This window comes from Thamnophis elegans, chromosome 15 (assembly GCF_009769535.1).
Source record: "Thamnophis elegans isolate rThaEle1 chromosome 15, rThaEle1.pri, whole genome shotgun sequence".
In the NCBI taxonomy this organism is placed as follows: Eukaryota; Metazoa; Chordata; class Lepidosauria; order Squamata; family Colubridae; genus Thamnophis; species Thamnophis elegans.
This window is the reverse complement of record NC_045555.1, coordinates 7,651,374-7,677,754: the sequence shown is the minus strand read 5'-3', so window position 1 is coordinate 7,677,754 and position 26,381 is coordinate 7,651,374. Positions and strand designations below refer to the sequence as shown.

The window sequence follows — 26,381 nt, the reverse complement described above, 5'->3', positions numbered from 1 at the left end:
TTGGGCGGCCTCCGTAGCCAGACGGCTAGTGGCGCGGAGGGGGGTGACGCGCAGGCGCGCCGCTTCCTTGGCCGTCTCCATAGCAACCGGCGCTGTGAGGCGAGGGGGGAGAAGGCCCTTCAGGCGGCGGGCCTCGTGCCCTTTCCTCGCCGGCGTCCTCCGGCTCTGAGTCCCGGGTAAGAGAGGACGGGGTTGCAGCGCGGCGTCGACGGGAAAGGGCCTCTGTGGCGGCCCGCGGCCCCTACTCGACTTCTCCGGGAGGGAAGAAAGCGGCGACCCTCCGGACGGAGCCCCCTTGTGCAAGGGGTGCTGGGAGTTGTAGTCCCGACTGAGTGGGGGGGGCGGTGTTGGTCTGTCTTGCAGCCCGGGCTGACTTGGGTGGGCCGCGCGCTTCTTCCGCTGCAGCCGCCGCCTCTTCCCCGGGCCGAGCGAGAGATGTCCCTTCTGTCCGTGCAGGAGGAGAACCGGCTCCTGCAGCAGGAACTGTCCCGCGTGGAGGACCTGCTGGCCCAGAGCCGAGCCGAGCGCGATGAGCTGGCCATCAAGTACAACGCGCTCAGCGAGAGGGTAGGGGGAGGTCCTGGGGGTGGGAGGTCCTGGGGAGGAAGAGGAAGGGGGGTCCTGGGGGGGAGAGGGGAGGAAGGGGTTTCGGGGGGGGGAGGGAAGGAAGGTTCGGGACGGAGGAACAGCCTGGGGGGTGCTGAGGGGGTAGGAGGGTCCTGGGGGGGGGGGTTCTGAGGGGGGGAGGTTACGGGGGGGGAGGAGGGTCCTGGGGGAGTTGCTGAGTGGGAAGAAAGGTCTTGGGGGGCGGGGCTCTGGCAGGAAGCGGGAGGAAAGTTCTGGATGGGAGGGACAGCCCTGGGGGGGTCCTGAAGGGGGAAGAGGGTCCTTGGGGGTTCTTTGAGGGAGAGAGGGTCTTGGGGGGGGGTGCTGAGTGGGAAGAAAGGTCCTGGGGGGGAGGGAGGGTCCTGGGGGAGGTTGCTAAGGGGGGAGGAGGGTCCTTGAGGGTCTTTGGGGGGAGGGTCCTGTGATGGTGTTGAGGGGGGAGGAATATCCTGGGGGGGAGGGTCCTGGGGGGGAGGGAGAGTCCTGGGGAGTTGCTGAGGGGAGGTGGGTCCTGGAGGGGAGGGGGCAGGGAGGGTCCTGGGGGAGGGGAGGGTGAGAAAGGGGCAGCCCAGCTGACACCAGAGGGACCCTTGTCCCAAAGGAGGCGGGTGCAGGCAGTCCTCGACCTACGACCGCAAGAGAGTTGCTAAGGGAGGCATTTGGTGGTGTCAAACTGTGTGTATCCCCCTTCCCTTGCTCAACTTGTGAGCCACCCTGAGTCCCCTTCAGGGAAAAGGGCGGCATACAAATGAAATAAATGAATGAATGAAATGAAAATTTGCTAAGTGAGTTTGGCCCCGTTTCATGATCTTTCCTGCCACCGGATTTCAGTGAATGGCCACGGTCGATAAGTGGCTAACACGGTTGTTAAGTGAATCTGGTTTCCCCATGGACTTGGGCTCGTCTGAAGGCTGCGAAAGGGGACACCTATCTTTTGCGACCTCGGGGAAGCTGCAACTGTCCTTCCTTCACCTGATCTGCTGGTTGCCTCAGGAGGCCTCCCCACACTTCCCTTCTTTGGGTCTCTCTTTGGGTCCCTCTGCCAGGTGTCTTAAAGAAGGGTGTGGGGCAGGCAGCTTGTAGAAGCAGCATTTTTACCCGATGCTCTGCTTGTTTTCTGAGCTGAATGGGGACTTGGGCCGACCCAACACATCGAACTAACCAGTTGAGGAGAGAATAGAAGGAATGTGGCAATTCGGCCGAAAGACAGGCAGTTGAGTGCTTCCCCCCCTCCCCCCTCCTCTCTTGGGAGAAGGGTTGGACAGTGAGCTCCAGTCCTCACTCTCGGGCTGCTTCCTCTCTCAGTCCAGTCGAAACTCACCTCCCAGAGCAACCGCTGTTGTGTGCGGGGGGAAGCCGATGTGCACAATGTTAAGGCAATCCCGGGTATGTGGCAGCTGGTTGTCTTTGCCTCAGCTGGAGGATGCGTTGCGACTGGAGACGGGAGAGCAGGAGAGCCTGGAGAACAGGAGCCTGGCCAAGCAGAACATCGAGCTGCGCCGGCGGTTGGAGGAGGACCAGGCGTCCTACAAACGCAAACTGCAGGCCTACCAGGAGGGACAGCAGCGGCAGGCGCAGCTGGTGCAGAAGTTGCAAGCCAAGGTGGGTTGGGCAGCTGCCGGGAAAGCCGCTTGCGTGCCTCCAGATGCTCCAGGCTCGTTGATGTGTATGTGTGTGTATGTGTTTGTGTGTGTGTGTCCCCTTTGATTGCAAGACGCCTCCCTGCCTCTGCATTCTTCTTTCAGCCCTGTTTAAGGTTACAGTTCACCGAGTTAGATCCCAGAGTAAAGCTTTGAGGATTTTCCCTCTCGGCTTATGGTACTTAATGCTTGTCTTGGTTTAAGTCTAAGTAAGTAACACTTAGAAAGCCCATATTTCTGCAGGAATTCCGGCTCTCCTATCATAATTCCCCAGGTTTCTTAGGTGGAGGAAATAAAGGGGGCCCACCTTAAATTGAAGCCACTATGCCCTTCTGCCAGGGTGAAGTTAATGCTGGCATTGCAAGGCCGAGCTAGCTTTTTCCTTCAAGAAGATCAGCCCTGTCTTGGAAGACAGCAGTAGCCAAGGTGAAAGTGGTCCTCCACCTGCTCGTTGGGCCAAGGACTGCAGTTGTGTCTGCTTGTGTTATGGCCTGTTGACCACCGGCCGCTCCAGCAGCCAAATCAGAGGAAGAGGCATGGGAGTCAGGGTCAGCATCAAGGCAACCTTAGAGTTCCGAGGGGGAAGAGGGAGTGGAGCTGGAAGAGAGACAGAGACAGAGGTGGAGCCTAGACCGTCTTTCAGCCCTCAGATGGAGAAGCAACAGCCCCAGGTCTGGAGATGGCTGATGGGGAAGAGGAGGAACAGCTGGGTCCAGTTCCTGATGCACGGATGCGCAGAGGAGAGGAAAGCAGTGGAAATCTGTGGTCCGGTCCTTGGGACAGAAAGAGCCACCGCTGCTAGCAAAGCCCCACCCTAGCTCTGGGGATAAAGGCAGGGGGTGGAGATGAATAGATCTGGCAGACAACTATCATCTCCCAGGCAGACAGACTTCTTAGCCTCCAGTGAGAGAGGGACGTTTGCCGGTTCACCGACAAATGCGCAATAGACATATGCGCACTGACAAAACTGTGACGGACAAATGAGCGCCGTCAAAATCACTAATTGATTTTCGACAATAGCGCGCCGACAAATGCGCGAGAACAAAATTGCGACAAAACCCTAACCCTAAAAATTTTTCGATTTTATGTGCTTGTCATCGCTTTTGTCGTTGCGAATTTGTCAGCATGATTTTGACGTTGCATTTTAATTGGTGAGATTTTGTCGGCGCGCATATGTCTATCGTGCAATTGTTGGGTCACGCTGTTTGCCAGGGCTGCTGGTTCTCCTAATAAAGGAATTGTTGATTGAGGGTTTGTCATGTTTGGGGAGCTGGGTCAGAACAGCTCGGCACAATTTTCTTTTCCTTCCCTTCTAGGTTTTGCAGTACAAGAAGAAGTGTGGGGAACAAGAGCAGCAGTTGCTGGAGAAATCCACAGAGCTGGAGCATCAGCAGCTGACAGTGAGGAGCGTTTTTTTCTTCAGAGTAGCAGGCCAGGGCGAGACCACTGGGCCAGGTGGATCCTTGAGTTGTGATGCTTTTGCAGCTGGTATCAGCTGCCCAGTGTGCAAACTCCATGTGGTCATCAGGGCTGTGTGTGAACTGTAGAGGCCGCCCTCCATCTCTCTGTCAAGATCATTTTTTCACAGAGTTTTTAAGTTCTGTCGATACTTTCATTGGCCCACTTTCTCTGCCTTGGGACTGGTTAACCTCGTAGCTCAACGGCATCAAGGTCTCTCGATGGACGCGAGTCCTTCAGAAGCAGTAGTGTGAATGGAGTTGTTCTGAGCGAGGCTTCCCAAGAGCATGAAACAAACTCCTGGTCCCGACAAAAACCCTTTTATTAATTTGCTGTGAATTCTGCTCATTCACATCCAGCAAAGTCTTTCGAGGGGAGGATTTACGGTCACAGACCTTATCTGGCTTGGAGAGCTGCCAGGCCAATATCTGCAAAACTTGGCAAGGAGTCTCAGAGAGTCAAGAACCAATTAAGTGAATTGTCTCCTGCAAACTCCACTCCCCTTTTGCTCCTCTTTTATGTCCTCTGTCACAGACCTTATTTGGCTTGGGAGAGCTGATAGGCCAGTGATGGCTAACCTTTGTCTATAGGTGTGCCATAACTGTGTGCGCTGCGCACTATCGCATGCACATGTGCCCCCACATCTGGACATGGGAGTTTTTTCCCTCCCCAGGCTCCGCAGGCGTTCCTGAAGTGTGAAAACGCCCCCCCCGCCCCCCCCCCGAAGGCTGAAAATCAGCTGCCCGGCACGCACATGCGCCCGTAGCTGAGGGCTGCCGTGCTGGCAAATATGGCCTCCGCATGCCACCTGTGCACGTGTGTCATAGGTTCGCCATCACGGTGATAGGCCAATATCTGCAAAACTTGGCAAGGAGTCTCAGAGAATCACGAACCCAATGAAGCACACTAATTTTCTCCTGTAAACCTCCACTCCCCTTTACTCCTCTTTTATTTCCTCTGGGAAGAGCCATTCATCGTCCACCTGTGGCCTTATTCCCAAGTCCACCCCTGTTCTTTAGCTGTCCCTTCTCTGGCAACTCACACTGGAAACAGGCTCCAGCTGTTCATCTGCCTCACTGATGTCTGACTCTGAAGGCAGCTGATAACTGGCATTAGGCTCTGGCCCCCTCTCTGCCTCATCAGAGCCTTCCCCAGACTCCAGGACCGGCCATCTTCCTCCCCAACCTCCTCCCTGTCCGAATCTGCTGCCAGCTCTGGTGGCCACTGGCGGCCACAACAGGATGGCCCAAGGGTGATTGCAAACTGGTTTTCATGTTTTGAGCTTGAACCCGACTTGAGTTTTTAAAGCTTCCCCAAGGATCCCAGGAGATCCCAAGTCTCAGACACTCAGAATGAAAACCGTGATTCTCTTGGGATCTGTGGCATCGAGAAGCCACTTTTCCTCCGAGAACTGGGATCTCGGGTGAGGGGAGTTTTTCCCAACCTAAAAAGCGATCTGTTCATGGAGTTCACACTGAAGGAGGTGGTGGTAGCTTCCACAACAGTGGCTCCCTCCAGGTTAGAAGAACCTCAGTGTCAGGCCTGCAACCAGTTCCTTTTGGGATCTTTGGCCGCCACACTAATATTCTATTCTACTATGCTGTTATATTAGTGAGGAATTGGGTGTTGTGTGGAATATTAAGGAGTAGAATGTGAGGTTTCAAAATAAATTCCTTTCTAGAATCCAGGTCATCCTTTTCGTTTGGAGCTTTGGCCTGCCACACTTACTATTATTCTACTTCTACTATGCATTTTCTATTGTGGGAAAATGGGAGGAGGGATTGTATGGGGGTTTGATGCTATGTAGCCGTAACAAAATTCTTTCTAGAGAGCCAAGTCCTCCTTTATCTCTGCACCTGACCGGAACTGGATAGGTGGAAGCTGCCAGCATGGCAGTGGGAGATTGGACCATGTGATGGGACTTGTGGGTGTGAGGGCAAGATCTTGAACTTTCAACTGGGTGGGGGAAACCAGGAAGCTTTCAGATTCGGGTTTTCCAGATGTGCCAACATGTCTCTCTTAATAATTGGAAGTTTGAGGAATACTTAGAACCCTGGCAGCTGTGGCTGGGACCTGGCCCTTCATTTTGTTCTCTCTTGCCCCAACCTTTCAGGGTCACTTAGACGTGTCCGACTCGCAGTTATGTCACGACGAGGATCCTAGCAACGACCTGGAAAAACGCTCTGATCGTTTAGAGGAAGAGCAGCAAAGGTGAGTCTGAAGAGAAGCTACAGGCAGTCCTCGGCTTATGTCAGTTCATTTAGGGGACCATTCAAAGCTGCAACAGCACTGGGAAAAGTAGCTCAGGACTGTTTCTCACGGCGACGACCTTGGCAGCATTCTCATGGTCGCGGGATCAAAATTCAGGCGCTTGGCAACTGACTCACATTTATGACCGTTGCTGTGTCCCCTGGGCATGTGTGTTCCCCTTTAGCGACCCTGACAAGCCAAGTCAGTGGGGGAAGCCAGATTCACTGAACAACGGGTTACTAACTTACCCACTGCAGCAGTTCACTTAACAACAGTGGCAAGAAAGGTCGTAAAATGGGGCAAAGCTCACTGAACAAATGTCTCCCCTAACAACAGAAGTTTTGGGCTCCACTTTGGCCATAAGTCGAGGACTGCCTGTTTTAGTCTGACCTCCCTGGCCTGTCCGCTTTGCCTATAACACAACCTGGAAGTGCGGGTAAACTTTTCCTTGTCTCGCTGAGCATGGGCAATGATGCCCTTTCGCCTCTTCACCGTCAGGAGCGCCAGTTTGGCCCAGGTGAACGCCATGCTGAGGGAGCAGCTGGAGCAAGCCAACGTGGCCAATCAGGCCCTCAGCGAGGGACATCCGAAAGCTGACCATGGACTGGACGAAAGCCCGAGAGGAGCTGCAGCAGCGGGAGGCGGACTGGAGGCGAGAGGAAGAGGTTTGGGGCTGGAAACCTGCAGGGACAGGAAGAAGGGGGTGGGGGTGGCGGCAAGGAGAATTCATTCCAGATTGCCTGCAATTGTATACAAGTCTAAGTGCTATTCCTATTGAGCTGTGGGGGAAATTGGTTAGAACGCAGCATTGCATGTTAATTCTGCCGACTGCCAGCAGTTCGATCCCGACTGGCTCAAGGTGACTCAGCCTTCCATCCTTCCGAGGTGGGTGAAATGAGGACCCAGATTGTTGGGGGAAAGAGGGCTGACTCTGTAACTACTTAAAGAGGGCTGAAAGGCACTGTGAAGAGGTATATAAGTCTAAATGCTAGTGTTAGAATGGGCTTGCAATAACTCAACAAAATTGGAGGTTCCTGGAGTCTTGAGACAGCAGTCGGAGTCCCCTAGAAGTCAGTAGGAGCTGTTCTCCTTTCTCTCTCCCTCTCTTTCCTTCAGTCGTTCAACGACTATTTCAGCAGTGAGCACAGCCGGCTGCTCACCCTCTGGCGGCAAGTGGTCAGCCTCAGGAGGCACTTCAGTGAAACGAAGAGCATGACGGAAAGGTTAGTGTTGGGGTCTAAGGTGTGGCAGGCATGTCAAGAGTGTTCATAGTGACTACTATTTTGAGACAACCAGGAGCAAAATATAATACACAGAGATTTGTTTTTCAAACAGTGGTTTATCTACAAGACGTAGATAGGTAGGTAGGTAGGTAGGTAGGTAGGTAGATGATAGATAGATAGATAGATAGATAGATAGATAGATAGATGATAGATAGATGATAGATAGATAGATTAGACAGACAGACAGAAAAACCAGGCAATCAATCAATCAATCTTAACTATAAAACAGATGCACACATGGAGAGAGAAATTGCCCTCACATGGCCTCCCTTATATAGACAGCTTCTTAAAGTGGCAGTAACCCCTGCTGATTCATTCTCATTTCCTCATCTCGGTTTACAGCCTTAAAGCAGCTGGTCAGCTATTAAATCAATCATTATCTTTACATTACTTTGGCTGTCAGTTTAAACTGGAATTGGCAAGCAGGAGCCCTCGGAAACCAAGCGTCCTCTCCGAGAGCTAATGGGGCATTTCCCCAATCAAGCGAAGCCAAGACATACCTTCTTTTCTTCCTGCATACAGTAAAAGAACAGAGGGTTTTTTTTTGTTTTTTTTTGCAAACTCGTCTAGAATGCTTGGAGCTTCTAGAACCACAGATACACTAGTGTGAGGGACTTACATCTTCGCATCACAATAGCAGTATTATGATATAGATTTGTCTACTGTATGCATATAGGTGGCTCAGTGGCTAAGACACTGATGAGCTTGTCGGTCAGAAAGGTTGGCAGTTCAATCCCTAGCGCAGCATAATGGAGTGAGCTCCCGTGACTTGTCCCAGCTTCTGCCAACCTAGCAGTTTGAAAGCACGTAAAAAAATGCAAGTAGAAAAATAGGGACCACCTTTGGTGGGAAGGTCACAGAGTCCAGTGCGCCTTCGGCATTGAGTCCTGCTGGCCACATGACCACGGAGATGTTTTCAAACAGCACCGGCTCTTCTGCTTTGAAACGGAGATGAGCATCGGCCCCTAGAGTCGGGAACGACTAGTACATATGTGCGAGGGGAACCTTTAGCTATACTATATTATGTTCAGCCTCTGTTTGCTGCTTCCTGGGCTGCCCACTCTTGCGTGCCCGTATCTCCTTGAGATTTCTTCTGCTCCTGCTCTGCTTTTCCTGCGCTTGCCGGATTCGCAAAGCCCCTTGAGCGATGAGGGGCCTGAGAGCCGTAGCCTCACGTTCACCTCCCTGCGCCCTGCCTCCAGGGAGTGCCTTTTAACAGGAGCCCTTCTTCTGTCTCTGCCATGCAAAGGTTCCGCTTCCTCCTGTAGGGACTCTCGGAGCTGAAGAGCGAGCTGTGCCACACGAGCCGCGCCGTCAACGCCACCTGCCTGAACCTGAGCGGCCCGCCTTGACCTGTCCGAGAGCACTGCAGGCGCAGCGGGTGGAGAAGCAGGCGCTGCTGACAGCTCAGCTGGAGGACAAGGTCAGGGACGTGATCCAGCTGCAGGTCCGGTGTGACACCGAGAAGGTGGAGCTGAGCACCAGGTGGGCTGGGGAGAGAGGGGGCACGCTCCGAAATTGGCTCTGCTCTTAGAAGCTGCGGAGGGCTGACTTGTGGGGGGGCTTTCTCCGGCTTCAGGCTCAGCGAAGCTCTCTCAAGCTGGAACGCCTGAAAGGGCAGAACTGGAGAAGGGCAGGACGATTGAAGGCTTGACCAACAAGCTGGAGACTTTTGGTGAGAAGCGGAGGCAGGAAGTTGACTGTTCTGACCCAGGCTTCCTTAAAAAGCATGAAAGTGGAATCTGGGTCTCGGCAAAACCCCTTTTATTTACACAACTGTGAATTCCTTTGATTCGCAGCCAGCAAGGCTTAGCAAACAGTCTTTCTGAGGAATGTTTATCCACACGCACCTTATCTCACTTGGAGAGCTGCCAAATAACTAGTTTCCAAACGCAGGGCAAGCCAACCCTTGGCACAGTCTCTCTTATAGTCACAGACAGAACTTTCCACTCTTGAAACGACCGAAGGAACGAATTGTTTCCTGCAAAAGACCCCTCCCCTTTCGCTCCTCTTTTGTTTCCTATGGGAGGGGCCAATCACCTCCAAGGTGTGGCTTTACTCCCAAGTCAACCCTGCTTCCTTAGTTGTTCTTTTTTAAAATATATATATATTTTAATTGTTTTTACATTTAAAAAAGTGCAGCACAGCGAAGTCATAATGACCATACAATCACATTATATACAAATATCTCGCCCAATATTAGCCTACTTAATATATTTTCTATCCTTCTATCCAATCACATGACTTACAGTTTATTCCAGTCTTGTCACCTTGTCTTATACCAATAGTAAAATCTATTCCAAGCTTCATAGTATTCTGATTTCCCTTTATTTATTAATTCGAGGGTGAGCCTATCTGTTTCCGCACAGACAAGCTGTTCTTGTCTTCTGTGCATGCGCACACTTGAAAACAGGTTCCAGCTGTTCCTCTGCTTCACCGCTGTCTAGCTCCCTCTCTGCCTCCAATGCAGAGCCCTCATCAGAGCCTTCCCCAGCCTCCAGGACTGGCCATGTTCCTCCCCAACCTCCTCACTGTCCGACTCTGCTGTTAGGTTTGCTGGCCGCCGCCAGGCCACAACATTGGCCCTGGGGGGAGGACGCTGTGGGAAACAGCCCCAGCTGAGATAAGGGGGTGGTGGAGAGGTGCACTGGAAACGTTCAGGCAGAGCTGCCTTCCCAACTGTCCTTTTTTTTGGGGGGGGGGGAGAATTTTTTTTTTTTTTTAGTTAAACAAAAACACAAAAAAAGGAGTCATCTTTCATTACATTTTGTAGAAAGCGTATCAATTGGTTCCAAATATTCCGTGTGTTTCTTCCACAATCCTTACATATACTTCATTCAAATTGAGTTGTACATTTTAAGTCAAGAAAGAAAAATTACGTATTTTACTATCCCTGTACCACAATTCTCATTTGGTTACCATTATTTAAACATGTTTTTATCTAGAATCATTTATATTTAAACCACCTACTGGCATTCATTTGCAGTTTCAATAGATCTCCAATAACATTACACCTTTACTTACTTACCAACTGTCCTTACCACTGCAGGAAGCCTCCCGTGCGCAGGAACAGGCTGTGGAGGTGGAAGCTCTGAGGAGGGAAGCCGAGAAGCTGCACCAGGCGCTGCGAGAGATTGCCCAGTACTGCCTTCTGGGACAACCCACGAAATCTCAAGAGATGGGAAACACATCTAGTCTTTGCAACAGGCGGGCCTGTGAGGCGCTTTCCTGCATTCCAATGGGTCATTTCTTCTTGGCCCATCCCTCAGGCAGTGATCTTGGACACTGAAGGCACTGGTCACCTCTCACCGTCCGACCCAAAAACGGAGGTTTCGGCCAGCAACGACACCGGCCTGCGGGGCTTGGCCCTCCCCCCTGCGGAGCTCCTCGCCTCGACGCAGCCACTCTCCCGTCTTTGCCGTCTCCACCCTGGCTATGGTGCTAGTCCGCCTACAGAAGCGCCAGCTGCAGCTGCAGGTGAGGAAGGGACAGTGGCTAGCTCGTCAGGCCTGGGGATAAAGATAATTTGTCCCCACCCGAATGATGAATGAATGTTGCTTGTTATTTTACTTCTATGTATTGTTTGCGTCTATTGTCTGTACCCTCCCTTCCTTATTTTATGTAAGCCGCCCTGAGTCCCCTCAGGGAAAAGGGCGGCCTATAAATACTAATAAACAAACAAACAAACAAACAGATCATATTAGTGGTCCGCGGGATTTAAAATTATGAATTTAGTGTCCCTGAGGTCCGAAAGGTTGGGGAACCCTGCTCTGAGTGGCATAAGAGCAGGTTGATTTTGGAGGCAGGCAGGAAGATCATCCTTCTGGATCTCACACATACATTATCCCCATTTCTGTTGAAATTTCTGACACTTCCGCTTCTTCAAGATTTAACTTCTTCCGGAGTGACCCCCAGCCATGGAGACGAGAAAGCATCAGAAAGAAAGCACGGGTAGCATAGATAGATTTTCCGGTAGTTCTTCTGTATTGGCTTGATTCTGCTTTCCTTGGCATTGAACATGCACATGGCGGGGTGGGTGGCAGGGTGAATAGTTCCCTCTCGGTCTGTCCCAACATGTGTTTATTGTTGTGCCCAGGAACTGCGGGGAAAATATGAGGCCGCTCAGGATCTGGCATCTTCCCTGAAGACGCAGCTGGCCGAGGAGAACCACGAGCGACAGTCTCTGCAGCAGACCGTCCTGCAACTACGAAGTGAGGTGGAGAGTCTGACTCGGACCAGAGAAGAGGCAGACCGGGATGCCAGCCACTTCCGGTCGGTGGTAGAATTACTGGGCGGGTAAGAGGAGAAATCTGGGGTTCCCCGAACTGTGTTTTCCAAACTGCCCAAGGTTTGGGGTGCTGGTGGGAGGCCTGCTATGTCTTTCTGGGTGAGCCATTGGATGCCTTACTTAGGGCCTGCCTTTGTGCTGGGCATTCGTGCTTCGCCCATTAATGCAGAGGAATATAGACTGGAGGCTCTCGGAATAACTGATCCCACTCCCTTTTCTTCCCTAAACTCCCACCTATTTGAGGCCATACTGCATTGTAAATCCAGACTGAGGAAATCATTCCTTTCTTGGGAGCGTTACCCAAATGCTGCCGTTTGCTCTCTAGTGGGTCTAGATCAGGGGTGTCAAACTCAAGGCCCAGGAGCTGGATCCGGCCCACAGGGTGCTTAGATCTGGCCTGCAGAGCAGCCTGGAAACAGAAGGACTGGCCCATGGGGTCTCTGCCAGTGAAAACAGGAGCTCGGGAGGGCCCCATGCGCCTTCCCAAGCTTTGTTTTCGCTGGCAGAGGGCTGCAGGAGGCCATCACAACCAAAAACGGAGCTTGGAAGCCTGTTTTTGGTGGCAGAGTGCTCGGGCCGCCACAGTCACCCCCGACATGAGTGACGTTGAGTTGGGCACAGCCACCCCAGCCACGCCCCCTCCCCAGCCCCTCTGAGGTCAGACACAACTCTGATGAAATCGAATTTGGCACCCCTGGTCTAGATAAATAAATTTGCTGTCAGGCCTGCAGCCATCTTTTCTTTTGGATCTTTGGCCTGCCACACTTACTATTATTCTACTATGCATTTATCTATTGTGGGAAAATGGGAGGGGAGATTGCATGGGGTTAGATGCTATGTAGTCATAACAAAATTCTTTCTAGAGAGCCAAGGTCATCCTTTGTCTCTGCACCTGACTGGAACTAGAGGCGTGGAACTGCCAGCATGGCAGTGGGAGATCAGACCATGTGATGGACCATGTGGGTGTGGGGGCAAGATCTTGAACTTTCAACTGGGTGGGGGAAACCGGGAAGCTTTCAGATTTGGGTTTTCCCAGATGTGCCAACGTGTCTCTCTTAATAAATTGGAAGTTTGAGGAATCCTTTGCCTCGGACTCTGATTTGCTTTTGGATGCTATTTGGAACCCTAACACTTCCTTTATTCCAAGAGGGGCGTTTTTCTACAATGTTGGTGGTTAATTAGTGGTGAAGCCTGTGTTGCACCCACTGGCCTCTCCATTAAAAAAGCATAATTTGGGCTGCTGCTAACCCTTTAAGCAGAGATCTTGGTAAGCAACTCCAAAACGTGGCCAGCCTGCTCTTCCTCTGCTTTCGAGAAGCCTCGGGAAGGCCAGAGCTGTCTTGGGCTCCTCCCTGCTGCTCCCACAAGGCTGTTGTTGTCTCCCCCTCAAATTAGTGAGAAGGTGTCCTTGGAGAAGAGCCTCTGGGCTGCGGAGCAGGAACTGGAAGAGGTGCGTCAAGAGAAGGAGAAACTGCAGCTGACCAGCAGCGACCTCCAGCACCAGCGCGATGCCTTGGAGGAGGAAAGAGAAGACCTCCTGAAGGATCGGGAGCGTGCCTGGAAGGAAGTGGAACAGAGGTAGGTGGGGGCTGGGTTGGAGGCCCCCCTACAGAGGAGTCCCAACTCCAAGGTTTCAGCAGGAGAAGCCCCGAAGGTCGGGGGGGGGGGACTCTGGCCTGCTCTCCTCTGGTCTTGTCTATCTCTCAGGTATTCAGACCCTGTTGCATTCAGCCAGGCCCTCTGTGGTCCCCTCCTCTCTTTGCCCTCCTGATAGCCACAGACAGCTGGAACATTTGGAGGTCACCAAGTCCAGCCTGAGGAACGAGCTGGTGCTGACAAAGGAAGCCCTCAGCCATGCGACTCTGGAGAAGGAGGTGTTGGAAGAGGAGAAGGCCAAAGCAGCCGAAGCTCTGGCCAAGGCAAGGCGCCCACTGGAGGTTCAGGCGAGGGAGGGAGCCCGTGGTGTGTTGCGCCCACCTTGGCTGGAGCAATAGCAATAGCAAGTTAGATTTACATACCGCTTCACAGGGCTTTTGCAGCCCTCTCTAAGCGGTTTACAGAGTCAGCCTCTTGCCCCCAACAATCTGGATCCTCATTTTACCCACCTCGGAAGACGGAAGGCTGAGTCAACCTTGAGTGTGGTGAGATTCAAAGTGCCAAATTGCAGGCAGCCGGCAGTCAGCAGAAGTAGCCTGCAGTACTGCACTCTAACCACTACACCACCAATCAAGGGTACTGCTTGCCAGCAGCCCTGGCCTTGACCCCAGGATGCCCACAGTCCTTTGTGGCCTCCATGTGGAGAGGCTCCTGTTTTCCACCATTGCATTCTTCCTCCTATACAGAACGAGGGGAGCCGGGCCGAGCTGGAAGTCGCTCTGAACCGGCTGAAGGCGGAGGAGGCCTCCATGCGCGATTCCCTTGCCAAAATGAGTGCCCTCAATGAAGGGCTGGCACAAGACAAAACGGAGCTGAACCAGATTCTCATCCAGGTTAGGGCTGCGAGTGGTGAGTGTGGCCACGGGGGGAAGGTGGGGAGAGATTGCCCTGAGTCCACAACTGTTGCAGAGAGATGCCCGAGTCTCCCTTGCCTGCTTTGCGTGCGGTGCAGAAGCCAAAGGCCCTGCAGCCTTTGCCAAGGTGACCATAGATGACTCTCAGCACAGAGCGTCCATGCTCCACAGTGGCTTTAAGGGGAAGGAGGAAGGCAGGAAGAGCCAGGCTCTTCCCCGTGGAAAATGCCAAGGCTGAGCATATGGGAGGAGCAGCAGCAACACCTGCCGTCCCTCACAGCGGCCTTGGGCATCTCCTTTGGGCAGCTGGAGGAGGAGAAGGCTTGTCTTCTGAGCAGAAAGCAGGAGGTGAGCTGGAGAAGGCCTGCATCCGGGATGACCTGGCCCCGCTTGGTGCAGGAGAAGCTGGAGCTCGACTCGGAGTGCCGAGGCCTGGGCCATTCCCTGCAGGCAGTGGAGCAGAGCCAGATGGCCCTGGAGCAGGAGCTGCTGGCCCTGCAGGGGGAGAAAGGCCAGCTCCAGGAACAGCTGGCACAGGTATTTGGCACACGCATGCCTACCTTGACTCTGTTTTCCAATCCCAGTTGCCCACGATCTGCCCGGGCTTTAAGGGTTTTGTTTTCGCTGGGAGGTGGCTTATTGTTCTGACCCAGCTCCTCAACATGACAAACCCTCTGATGTGAACTCAAATATTCCTTTATTAGGAATGCTGGGTCTCGCTAGCAGTGGTGGCTTTTCCATCCCAAGGGCCGGCCCATTGATTTCCACTGCTCTCCTCTCCTCTGCCTTCCGTGCATCTGCAATAAGGCACTGAACCCAGCTGTTCCTCCTCTTCCTCATCAGCCACCTCCATACCTGGGGGCTGTTGACTCTCCATGTGAAGGCTGACGGATGGCCCATGCCTCCGTCTCTCTCTGCCAGTTCCATTCCCCCCCTCGGAGCTCTCAGGTTGCCTTGATGTTGACCCTGGCTCCCATGCTCTTCCTCCTCCTCTGATTCGGCTGCTGGAGGGGCTGGTGGCCGACAGGTCACAATATTTATCCTCTGCCTCGCATGGGCGGGGACCGACTTGCTAGAGCCGTGGCAACAGTCCTGTGGCCTTTCTCACTCCATCCTCAGCTTTCCCGCCAAAGGAACGCAGCTGGCAAGGAGCTGGACCAGGCGTGCCAAGAGTTGCAGCGCCAGAAGGAGTCTGCGCTCCGGGTGGCCCAGGAGAAGGAGACACTAATGAAGGAGAAGGCCGGGCTGATGGTACAGGTGGCCGCCTTGGAGCGGGAGAACCATGGCCTGCTGGAGGAGCTCGCTGGCCTTAGGTGAGTGCCCGGGAGGCCCGAGTGGTCACAAAAGGAATGCTGGTGCGCTTGCAACCCCATAGTGGCATGGCAGCTCATGCGCTCGGGCTGACGGAAGAGCAAGAAGGAGCTTGGTTTGGTCCCGCTGCTCTGTCTCCTTTCTCAAAGGATGACGGTTGGCCAGAATCAGGTCTTGGGGTGGGGTGGGGGCCTCTTCCTGTAGCCAGGCAGTAGCTGAAGCCCTTTCCTGTCCTGTGGAAGCAGACCTGGGCTCTGTGCCAGGGGTGGGATTCAAAATTGTTAGCAACTGGTTCTCTGCCTGATTGCTTGGTGGATGTAGCCATGGTGAGTGTGGCCTACTGCACCACCGGGGGGAGGGATTTTCACCCTCCCCAGGCTTCAGAGGCTTTCCTCAATCTTCCGGGAGGGTAAAAATAGCCTTCCCTGGACTCCAGAGGCCGGAACTTCTGGGAGACCCATTTTTCACCCTTCCAGAGCCTCCACGTGGGCCCTGCAATTACCTGGCATTCAAAACGGGCTGCATGGAAACTCCTGGGAGGGGTGGGCGAGGCCAGCCAGTGCTTGGAACTAAAATTAGCATCCAGTTCACCCAAACTGGTCTGAACTGGCTGAATCCCACCCCTGCTCTGCGTGCATCTGTGCCCTCTGGTCCCGGGGTGACTAGCGAACCAACAGGTACTGGTGGGGGCAGTTTAACCCTCAAGCCGCAGCTGGAAGGCCTGACTTCAAAGAGGATGAGGCTTAGCCTAGCCCCCCACCTCCATCCCCACCCTGACCGGGTTGATCCTTGTGCCGGCTAGGTCTGGGAAGGACTCCCTGGAGGCCTCGCTCTTTGAGACCCAGCAAAGGTTGGCCCACCTGGACACCCGGAGGGAGCAGCTGGAAACAGGCAGCCAGAGCTTATTTCTGGCCAAAGAGGCCTTGCAAGGTACCTGGAGATGGCGGGGAGGGGAGGACGGGGTCTTTTAGCGGAGCGTGGACCCAGTCAGGTCCAAACCGGCTGAATTTTGCCCCTGCTCTTTATCCTCCTCCAGCCCAGGAGAGGGCGCTGTGCCCAGGGGACAGCTTTTACCTCCCGGTGGGCCGGTTACAGGATCTCCCCTTCTGCTTTGCATGTATTCGTGGTCCTCGATTCTTGGGCAGAGGAAAAGCAGGGCACCCTTCTTCGCAGCCCCCCCCAACTCTACCTGTCTATCTTACCCTGCTGACCCCCTTCCCTCCCGCTCCCTCCCCCACCAGCGGAGCTTACAAATGTCCACAAACGGATGGAGATGGAGATGAGCCGCCTGGAGAGGGACAAGGAGCTTGTGGCCCAGAACCGGGCCTTGGCGGAGCAGGAGGCCCAGGCCGCCCGGAAGAACATGCAAGCTGCCCAGGCGGAGGCCGAGCGACTCCAGCGGGAGAAGGTAGGATGGGATCTGGGCCTTGGGCTGGGGTGGGAGGCTGTTGGAGGAAAGTCCCTGGGGAGAGGGGCTTCCAGCAGGAATGCTCTTCTGGCCCTGCAGCCTCATGGCTTTCTCCACATGGGAAGGAGATATAGGTGCAGTGGAGAAATTGTGGGAGAGACCAGGACTTCCTGTCCAATCTCGGGATGGAGCAGGTGACGCCTCCTGGCCACCTCCCTCCTCTGTGCACACATTCTCCCACTCTCCCTCCCTCTCTCCCTCCCTCCTCTTTCTCCCCTTCCTCTTTCATCCCTTTGTCTTTCTATCTAATCTCCCTCCCTCCCTTCTCATCTTTCTCCTTCTCTCTCCTCTCATCTCTCCCCTTCCCTCTCTCCTCTCACTCTCTTTCTCATTCCTCTCTCTCATCTTTCTATCTCATCTCCCTCCCTCCCCTCATCTCTCTTTCTCTCTCATTTCATCTCTCTCTCCCTCCTTCCCTCCCCTCTCATCTCTCTGTCTCCACCTCTCCCTCCCTATTCTCTCATCTCTCTTTCTCATCTCATGTCTCTCCCTCCCTCCTCTCCCCTGTTCCCTCTTTGTCTCTCATCTCTCTTTATATCTTTCTATATCCTCTCTCTCCCATTCTCTTTCCCCCTCATCCCGCTCTCTCTTATCTTTCGATTTCATCCCTCTCTCCCTCCCTCCTCTCTTAACTCTCTCTCTCATTTGGGCAGGAGGCACTGCGGCAGGAGCAGGAGGCCGAGCGGGACCAGCTGAGGCACCAGCTGAGGCAGGAGCGGGAGGATCTGTTGGCCCAACACGAGGCCGAGAAGGAGGAGCTGAGCGTGGAGGTGTCTGCTCTGCAGCGGGAGCGGGACGAGGGCCTCCTGCTGGCAGAGAGTGAGAAGCAGCAGGTGAGGATGGGAGCCCCTCGGACACAGTGGGGGACCTGGGGTAACGGAGGTTGCTGAAGGGAAGGTTTTTCTGAGGAACGGAGACAATTCCTTGCTGGGATTAGGAAGAGGGGTCCTCCCCTATTTGGAGGTGCGGTGGTTGCGGGGTGCTTTCTGTCCCAGCTGGGGAATCTCCTTGGGTGATCTGCTCCTACTCCCTCCCCAGGCACTCTCTGTGAAAGACTCGGAGAAGGCCGTCCTCCTGGAGAAGCTCCTGGCCACCCAACAGACCTTGGCCAACCTCACCCTGGAGCTGGAAAGGCAGAAGCGTGAGAGCCGCAGCCGCCAGGAGCAGGAGCGGGTAAGGGGACTGGCAGACCCTGGAGCATCTCCCCTGGGTAGGGCAGAGCCCTTCTCTGCCAACGGATGAGATTCTGCGCCCAGACCAATGGCAGGCATTTCCCCTTCCTTCTTTCCACTTCCTTCCCTCCTTCCTTTCCTTCCCTTTCTCCTTCCACCCTCCCTCTCCCTTCCTTCCTTCCTTCCTTCCTTTCTTCCTTTCTTCCTTTCTTCCTTCCACTGGACAACTGGTGGGTTGAATTAGGAGCAGGTGTCTGCATGGCCTCTTCTGTCTCTCTCTGGTTCTTTATGTGGGTGTGTGTTGGTTTCTGGGCAGGCAGGGAACCAACTGATGGACTTTTCTATGCTTAACCAGAGCACCACCAGTGCTTTGAACGCAGAGTTGCGAAATCTGCGTTCTCAGTTGGAAGAGGCCATCGTAGGGCACAAACGAGAGGCTAAGGGCCTGCAGGACCAAGCCAGGGACCTGGTGAAGCAGCGGGAGTCTGCCCTCTGCGAGGTGAGGGGCTGCACTCAACAGGGTGGAGGGTGCCTGAGCAGGCAGGGAGGGAGGGAAGGGCTGCATTCGCAGGTGCTCAGCTGCAGACCTTCGGCCTGACCCCGGCCTGCAGAGGTCGCGTTCTGCAGAAACAGAAAGGGAATCCTGCTGTTTAGGTGGAGGAGCTAAAGACGCGGCTGCAGCTGCTGGAGGATGCCCGGGAACTGATTCGCCGAGAACTGGGGGAGGCCCATCGCAAGGTGCGCGAGGCCCAGGAGGCCTGCGACCTCCAACGGAAGGAGGCGGCGGAACTACGGCGCAGCCTGAACGATGAGGGCAAGGAGAAGGAGGCCTTCCAGAGGTCCAACACGGAGCTGCGGATGGCCCTGAAGCGGGCCGAGAGCGAGCGTATCAGGTGGGGCCTGAGATGAGTCCCGAGGCTGCCGTCACATCCTCTTCCGCTGTGAACGCTGCTCGCGCGCATCCTGCCTCTAGCTGACTGATGTTAAAGCGGCTTTCCCATGCTTATGAAACCTCCAGCCTCTTTGGGAACAGGATGGAAGAGCTCACGATTTCCCCACTGAAGGTCTCCCCCACTCCTTTTTGTTTAACCCGTCTCCAGTTTGAAGCGCGCAACCGAGGAGAAGGACCAGAAAATTTCAGTCTTGGAGGAGGCCCAAGCAGCTGCCGGCAAGGAGGCCACAGACGTACGCAGCAGCCTCCAGGAGGTGGAACAGTCACGGCTGGAGGCCCGTAGGGAGTTGCAGGAGCTGCGGAGACAGGTGTGGGGTGCAGACAGGAGGGGGCATGGCAAGGAGGGAGGGAAGGGCAGGGGGCTACCCAAGGGTACAGCTCTCTTTTCTCATCCCCTCGTAAGTTACTCCTTTGGTTCTGCTTTGCCTTCCTTTCCATGAGAGAGAGAGGGAGAGGGAGGGAGGGAGGGAGGGAGGGAGAGGGAGTCATGCCTGCAAGCCACCTTTTCTTTTGGACTTCAGGCCTGCCACACTTTCTACTGTCTACTTTTTATTGTGGGAAAATGGGTGGGAGGATTATAAGGAGTTGGGTGATATGTAGCCATAATAACATTCTTTCTAGAGAGCCAAGGTCATCCTTTGTCTCTGCACCTGGCCGGATCTGGATGAGTGGAAGCTGCCAGTGTGGCAGTGGAAGATAGGACCATGTGATGGACTTGTGGCTATAGGGGCAGGATCTTGAACTTTCAACTGGGTGGGGAAAACTGGGAAGCTTTCAGATTTGGGTTTTCCCAGATGTGCCAACATGGCTCTCTTAATATGGAACATTGAGGAATCCTTTGCCTCGGACTGTGATTTAGTTTTCTCTGTTCTCAGGTCAAGATGCTCGACAGTGAAAACAGCAAGAAAAACAAAGAGGTAGCCGAGCTCCAGGCCCGAGTAGCCCTTGACGAACAGCGGGAGGAGGAGAGCCGGCGGGAATCCTTCGGCCTCAAGCAGAAGATTGTAGAGAGCGAGGCCAGCCGGGAGTCGGCCCGGAAAGAGGTGAGGTGGACTCCGAGTTCGGTTCAAACATGGCTTCTCTTCCTCCAGCCTAGCATTGCCAAGAAAGGAGGACCGTGATTTTCGCAGTCCATTGTGTCCTTACGACGTGCCCATCTGGATTCAGCTGGGCAGGCAAGAGTTTGGGGCTCGCCACCTCTAGTACCCAAAGGCTTCTCTGTCAGAGCTGTCAATTTCCTAAAAATGCTCTAATTGATTCATAAGTAACAAGTCAAGTTTTCAATACAAAACTAGTCATTTATTAGTAGCACCATTAGGCAAAATCTGTTCGCAGTCAAGCCTCTGCTTTGTTTGAGTTATACCTCTGTTCCTTCCCTCCCCTCAGTCTATGTCATAAATCACATTACCCTATAAGATGCACCCTTTCCAAGCAGTAATCAGATCCAACTCCAACCGACAGTATGCGTGGAATTCACTCCCCCTCATTCTGTCTCCATGACAACACTGAGAGTTGACATTTGGCTCCCCTCACTTTCCAGAAGCAACCTATGCGAAGCAAAACAAAATTGAGTACAAGTATAGGATTCAAGGCTACGTCCTCCCCCCAGGCTTGTTTGAATTTTTTTTCATGGAATCTTTCTATAAGGCGATCAGCCTGGATATTTCTACTCTTTACTCAAGATGCCTCTGCCAGAGCGTTTGCAGCGGGACTATTCTTAGGAGAACCCGGGAGCAAAACACAGCACATAAGAGAGTCAATTAACAGTGGTTTATATACAAGACATATACAGAAGCATACATGGTAGCAAATACCTGACAAGCAATCAATCTTCTTAACACTACACAGAGAACTTTGCAATGGATACCGGACACAAGAAGAGAGATACACGAAGAGAGAGAGAGAGATACACCCTCTCATGGCCTCCTTTATATAGACACCTCTTAAAGGGGTAAAGACTTGGCTTCTTAAAGCGGCGATACCTCTACTGACTCATTACATCAGCCTATACTGTTGCATCAGCCTTACATTGGCTGGTCAGCTTTAAATCATCCTTATCCTGACATTCTCCTTTCAGCTCCACAACCTGCAACGGAAGCTCATGGACCTGGAGCAGGAGTCACGCCTAAGGGAGAAGGGGCTGCTGGGGAGCCTGGAGGAAGCCCGGGTCACTGAGAAGAAGCTGCTGGATGATGCCCGCAACCTGGAGATCAAGCTGGAGAAGGCCCAGGCGGAGGGGGCCGAGCTGGGCCTACGGCTGAGCGCAGCCGAGGGTCGTGCCCAGGGCCTGGAAGTGGAGCTGGGCCGCCTGGAGGGCCTGAAACGAGAGGCGGAGTACAAGCTGGGTAGACTTCACTCAGCCCTCCGGCGAACCCTGGGCGTCAGCCGCAGAGGCCGTGTCCCCGGAGCAAGGGTCAGCGGTGGCTCCCCAAAGATACCCTTCTCTCCTCCCAAAGGTATCTCTCTCTCTTGGACGTCTGTTTCAGATCTCTAGTGCTGGGCAGGCAATGTTCTGACCTAGGCTTCCCCCAAAAGCAGGAGGCAGAGTCCTGGTCCCGACAATACCCCTTTTATTAAACGAATGTGAATTCCTCTCCTTCGCATATAGCAAAGGCCTGGCAAACAGTCTTTCAAAGGAATATTTATGACCACAGACCTTATCTAGCTTGGAAAGCTGCCATGTAAATATATCTCAAATGAGGTGCTGTGCAAGAAAAGACTGGGCACAGAGTCTCTGAGATTCATGGACAGATCTTCACACTCCTGAAACGAATCTAATGACTGACCGAAGAAATTGTTTCCTGCAAAAGCCCACTCCCCTTTCGCTCCTCTTTTATTTCCTATGGGAGGGGCCAATCACCTTCCACCTGTGACTGTACTCCCAACTCTACCCTGATTTCTGAGCTGTTTTTTTCTTCTGGCAGCTCTGCACACACTGGGAACAGGCTCCAGCTATTCCTCTGCCTCCTGTCTAGCTCCATAGGCACCTAATCACTGCCAGATGGCCTCGTCCCCCTCACTGCCTCTGACGCAGAGCCCTTGTCCGAATCTTCCCCAGCTCATGCTCCTCCCCATCCTCCTCACTGTCTGACTCTGCTGCCAGCTCCACTGGTGGGCCACAACAGGTGACAGCCATGTCCTCTTCTCTCCGCAGGAACGTCTACCGTTGAGGGGCTCAGTGGCAGCCCCGCCTCATTGGCCAGCGGCCCGTTCTCCCTCCCCATCTCACCAGAGCGCCCCCCGTCTCCCAGCCAGGCTGGGCAACTGGTGGCAGACATCGACCCGGAGATCGTTCAGAATGTGTTGCGAGACTTCCTGGAAGAGCTGCGGGAGGCCCAGCAAGAGCGGGTATGAGGAGAGGAATTGCATTTTGTCCGTCTGCAGCAGTAAACGGCTCTCCCCCCCCCCCAAAAAAAACCCCTTGGTCTGAATTTTCCTCTGTCTTTCGGGATCCAGGATGATGCTCGTTCCCAGCTGGGTGGCCTGAAGTGTCAGTTGGCCGAGACGGAGGCCCAGCGTGACCTGGCCAGCAGCCGTGTGCAGCAGCTGCAGAAGCAGGTGGCGGCTTGCGAGGAAGGTAGCTTTCTTCCCTCTTTCTGGGAAACATAAGTGGCTGTGCTCCTGAACGCAGAAGCTAGGGGCGAACACATCCTTTCACGCTTCATTTGTTCTGGATACAGCTTTTCTCATTGGATACTTCCAGAAAGAAGATGAGCATAAACAAAGCCCTTTTTCTCCCGAATAAACACCTGCCAGTTTTGTAAAGGCAGTTGTTAAGAAGGCACAGTGGCCCTCGACTACAGCGTTTGGCAGCTGAGGCAGGATGGTGACATCTTCCCCTTGGTATGGGGCCCCTTTTGGTTTGTGCCCTTGAGGAATGGGGGCTTGGCCCATTGATCACCGGAGCTGCCCGCCTGCCACATAGAAAAGGGAAGACAGCCCCAGGGAGCCCGTTCCTGAGCGCAGGTGTCGTTCCTTCTGCAGAGAGGCGTAGTCTGGATGGGAAGCTGACGGGGGCCCAAACGGCTTTGATGCTTCAGGAGGAGACCCTGCGCTGGAGTGAACGAGAGCGCAAGGCCCAGGCGGAGAAGCTGGCTACGCTGGAGCACGACCTGCAGGCAGCTGCAAGCGAGCAGAGGGCTACGCAGGTGGGTGTGCAGGAAAACTGGGTTCTTATTCAGAAAGTGGCCTTGCGGGGAGAGGTGCATGTTTCTGGGGGGAATTCTTCGATCCTTCTCAGCATCTAATGGAAGGGTGGAGGCTGGGGTGACCACATTGGACCGGATAGGATGAACTGGTAGGGACGATTTGAATTGGTTCCCTGAACTGGAAGAAATAACCCCTGGTTGGCCCCGCCCACGCCTGCCCGGTCAGTTGCCCAGTCGCCGCTCGAACCACCCACCCAATCCGAACATTTCTCTCTCCATTTACAGCGCAGCTGCTACAGCCTGTCCCTTTTAAGTAATCCCTGGGAGGGAGGGAGCCGGGAGGGACAATAAAGGGAGCAGTGAATGGAGGGAGAAACGTTCAGATTCTCTCTGCTGCATTTAACATTGAATTCTGTGGCAGAGAGAATCCAAACTTTTCTCCCTCCATTCACAGCGGAGCTGCAGCTTCCTTTATGGTCCCCCCCAGCACCCTCCCTCCCAGGGACTACCTTAAAGGGACAGGCTGCAGCAGCTCTGCTGTGAATGGAGGGGAAATGTTCGGATTCTGTCTGCCACAGCATTCATTATGAGCCCTTCTTGTGCTCATACACACATTTTTTCCTACCGAGTTCTGTGGGTGTCCCTTGTTGAGGGGGTCCTTTGGCTGAATGGCCGTGGCCGCGAGTGACATCAAGTTGGCCATGCCCACTCAGTCACCGGACACCCCTGCAAACCACGCCCACAGAATTGGTAGGGAAAAAATTTGAATGTCAAATTCCACCTGGGTGGAGGTGGAAGAACCGGTGCTCCCATCTAGCTTCCTCTGCTGCATCCCAGGAGGACTTCCTCATCCCAGCTCCGTCTCCTGAAGCCGGCCATGCTCCCCCCGCCCAGCTCAGCTGTTTCCCAGCTGGCCACATCCGGATCAGCTCAGCCTGTCCCTGCCAGGCAAGTCGGAAGCAATTATGATCACTTTTTCCACCTTCTCACTTGTTGCAGGAGAAACTCAGCAAGATGAAGGCCAACGAGGCCAAGCTGGAGGCGGACAAACGACGGCTGAGAGACTCCTTGGGTAGTTCGGAGAGCCGGAGCACCAAACTGGAGCTCTTGCGGCGGTCGCTGGAAGGGGAACTGCAGCGGGCCAAGGTGGTGCTGAGTGACCGCGAGGCTGAGCTCCAGCTTCTTCAGGAGCGCATTGCCGTCATGCAGAGGCAGGTGAGGTCCTGTGTGTGACCACGGGGGTCTCATCACAACCACCCCAGGGCCCAGCCCTACCCCCTTGATGGACGAGCACGGTGAGGAGCCTTAGGCTGCCCCGCTGACAGCCTTACTTTGGCTCGTTCCCGCCACACCAGGTGACTGAGAGCGAGATGAGAGCCGGTGCACTGCAGCAGTCCTTGGACCAACTCAACCTCTCGCTGGCCAAGGCTGCCGATTCTGAGACTTCCCTGAAGGAGAAGGTGCAGGGGCTGACAGCCACCTTGTCCGAGACCCAGAGAAACTCCGTCTCCGCGCAGGAGAAGCTGCTGCAGTTGCAGAAGGCCCTGGCAACCGGAGCGCACGAGCAGAGAGTCCTGCAGGTGAGTGGAGAAAGGCCGGGGCCCCACCGGCAGCGCCTTCCTTCGTCACAAGTAGCTGTTGCTCTGCTGAGAGAGACGGGCCCACATCCATCCATCCTATATCCCTTCAGGAGCGACTGGATGCAGCCCGGCATGCCCTCTTGGAAGCAAAGAAGCAGAACGGGGCCCTTTCGGAGCGGCTCCAAGCCTTGAAAGGGCAGCAGGCTGAACTGGAGCTGCAGAAGGAGGAGCTGGAGGGGCTGGGGAGACAGCAGGAAGAGGTGAGTTTCTTGAGCCCTCGGAGGTGCCCTTGGTTTTCCTTGCCATAAGGAACCAGACCCACAAGGCCAGAGCCTGAGATCCGGGTGGGCCTAAAGAGCTGGTTTCGTTCCCGGGATTAGCGGGCAGGGGTGAGTCGTGCCTGGAAACTCTCCCTCCCATGTCCTCTTCTCCCTGCCTGCAGCTGCTGCACCAACGCCAGGAGGGGGAGGCGGCGGCCCTGCGGAAGCTGCAGAAGGTGCAAGAGGACCGGCGCCTGCTCCAGGAGCGCCTGGGCAGTCTGCAGAAAGCCCTGGCCCAGCTCGAGAGTGAGAAACGGGAAGCCGAGCGCCTGTCCCTGCGCCTGGAGAAGGAGAAGGGCGCCCTGCGGAGAACCCTGGACAAGGTCAGTTGTGCGTACTCTGGGGGAAGCAAGAGACGAGAGGCCTTAGGGAGGTCTGGAGGGGACCAAGAGCAGGTTTCCAGAGGGGAGGGAATGAATTGGGCATGGAGGGGGTAGGGCTCGGGCTCACAGAGCGCCCGTAAACTGAGGGGCTCCCGCAGAGTGTTTTTCCCCCCCTCTAAATCCCCTCCTGCTGGGTGTTTGAGTCATGCGGGGGGGGGGGGTTGTGCAGCCACTGAGTCGTGGTGGAATTGGTAGGTGGAGCGCGAGAAGTTGAAGACTCACGAGGACTCTGTGCGGCTTTCCGTGGAAAAAGGGCGCCTGGATCGTTCCCTCACGGGCACAGAGCAAGAGCTGATGGGAGCCCAGCAGCTGATACGGCAGCTGGAGGTAACGGTGACTACAGGGGCCTGGCGGGTGGCAGTCTCTGTGCGGCTAAAAGCATCCTGCCCTTCGGATGCCTCGAAGGAGTGTGTGCCTCAGCTCTCGCCAGCTTCCTGGATAGGAACGAGAGGGGGGTGGGGGGCTCCACTCCCTGGGATGCTGGAGGAAAACCAGGAAAACAAGGAGCACTTAGCTCCCCAGATGTCGACGCTGGCCCAGATGGCCAGCTGAGTGAAAAGGAGAAAGTTGAGAGTTAAAGCAGGCGGGACAGGGCTGGTGCAGAAGTGGTATTCAGCAGGTTCTGACCAGTTCCATAGAACCGGTAGCGGAAATTTTTAGTTCGGAGGACTGGCAAACACCACCTCTGGCTGGCCCTGCCCCCATCTATTCTCTGCCTCTCGAGTCCCAGTTTATCGGGAGGGATTGGGGAATTTTGCAGTATCCTTCCCCTGGACTGGGGAGGGGAGATTTTGCAGTATCCTTCCCCCGGAGTGGAGGGGGAATGGGGGATTTTGCAGTATCCTTCCCCTGGAGTGGGGAGGGAATAGAGATTTTATACTATCCTTCCCCCAGAGTGGGGTGGGAATGGGGGATTTTGCAGTATCCTTCCCCTGGAGTGTGGAGGGAATGGAGATTTTACAGCATCCTTCCCCTGGAGTGTGGAGGGAATGGAGATTTTACAGCATCCTTC

At 54.6% G+C, this 26,381-nt stretch overlaps 1 protein-coding gene across 1 annotated transcript in view; it reads left to right on the top strand.

Moving 5' to 3' along the window:
• Nucleotides 1-54: 54 nt before the first annotated feature.
• The window catches only part of CROCC (ciliary rootlet coiled-coil, rootletin), a 28,035-nt gene continuing 1,708 nt past the window's right edge, over nucleotides 55-26,381 (top strand). Inside the window, 39 exon segments of the mRNA XM_032232203.1 lie at nucleotides 55-176; nucleotides 406-567; nucleotides 2,023-2,208; nucleotides 3,563-3,646; nucleotides 5,818-5,915; nucleotides 6,453-6,534; nucleotides 6,536-6,619; nucleotides 7,071-7,181; nucleotides 8,506-8,574; nucleotides 8,576-8,617; nucleotides 8,619-8,726; nucleotides 8,817-8,859; nucleotides 8,862-8,932; nucleotides 10,305-10,448; nucleotides 10,507-10,604; nucleotides 10,606-10,714; nucleotides 11,334-11,533; nucleotides 12,921-13,103; nucleotides 13,300-13,444; nucleotides 13,868-14,014; nucleotides 14,342-14,572; nucleotides 15,155-15,348; nucleotides 16,149-16,276; nucleotides 16,588-16,754; nucleotides 17,468-17,647; nucleotides 17,853-17,987; nucleotides 18,342-18,485; nucleotides 18,641-18,879; nucleotides 19,087-19,246; nucleotides 19,814-19,981; nucleotides 21,016-21,394; nucleotides 22,093-22,286; nucleotides 22,395-22,515; nucleotides 22,923-23,086; nucleotides 24,086-24,301; nucleotides 24,442-24,666; nucleotides 24,777-24,926; nucleotides 25,109-25,309; nucleotides 25,565-25,696. Of these exon segments, the coding sequence (XP_032088094.1) occupies nucleotides 436-567; nucleotides 2,023-2,208; nucleotides 3,563-3,646; nucleotides 5,818-5,915; nucleotides 6,453-6,534; nucleotides 6,536-6,619; nucleotides 7,071-7,181; nucleotides 8,506-8,574; nucleotides 8,576-8,617; nucleotides 8,619-8,726; nucleotides 8,817-8,859; nucleotides 8,862-8,932; nucleotides 10,305-10,448; nucleotides 10,507-10,604; nucleotides 10,606-10,714; nucleotides 11,334-11,533; nucleotides 12,921-13,103; nucleotides 13,300-13,444; nucleotides 13,868-14,014; nucleotides 14,342-14,572; nucleotides 15,155-15,348; nucleotides 16,149-16,276; nucleotides 16,588-16,754; nucleotides 17,468-17,647; nucleotides 17,853-17,987; nucleotides 18,342-18,485; nucleotides 18,641-18,879; nucleotides 19,087-19,246; nucleotides 19,814-19,981; nucleotides 21,016-21,394; nucleotides 22,093-22,286; nucleotides 22,395-22,515; nucleotides 22,923-23,086; nucleotides 24,086-24,301; nucleotides 24,442-24,666; nucleotides 24,777-24,926; nucleotides 25,109-25,309; nucleotides 25,565-25,696 (5,664 nt within the window). The 5' untranslated portion in view covers nucleotides 55-176; nucleotides 406-435.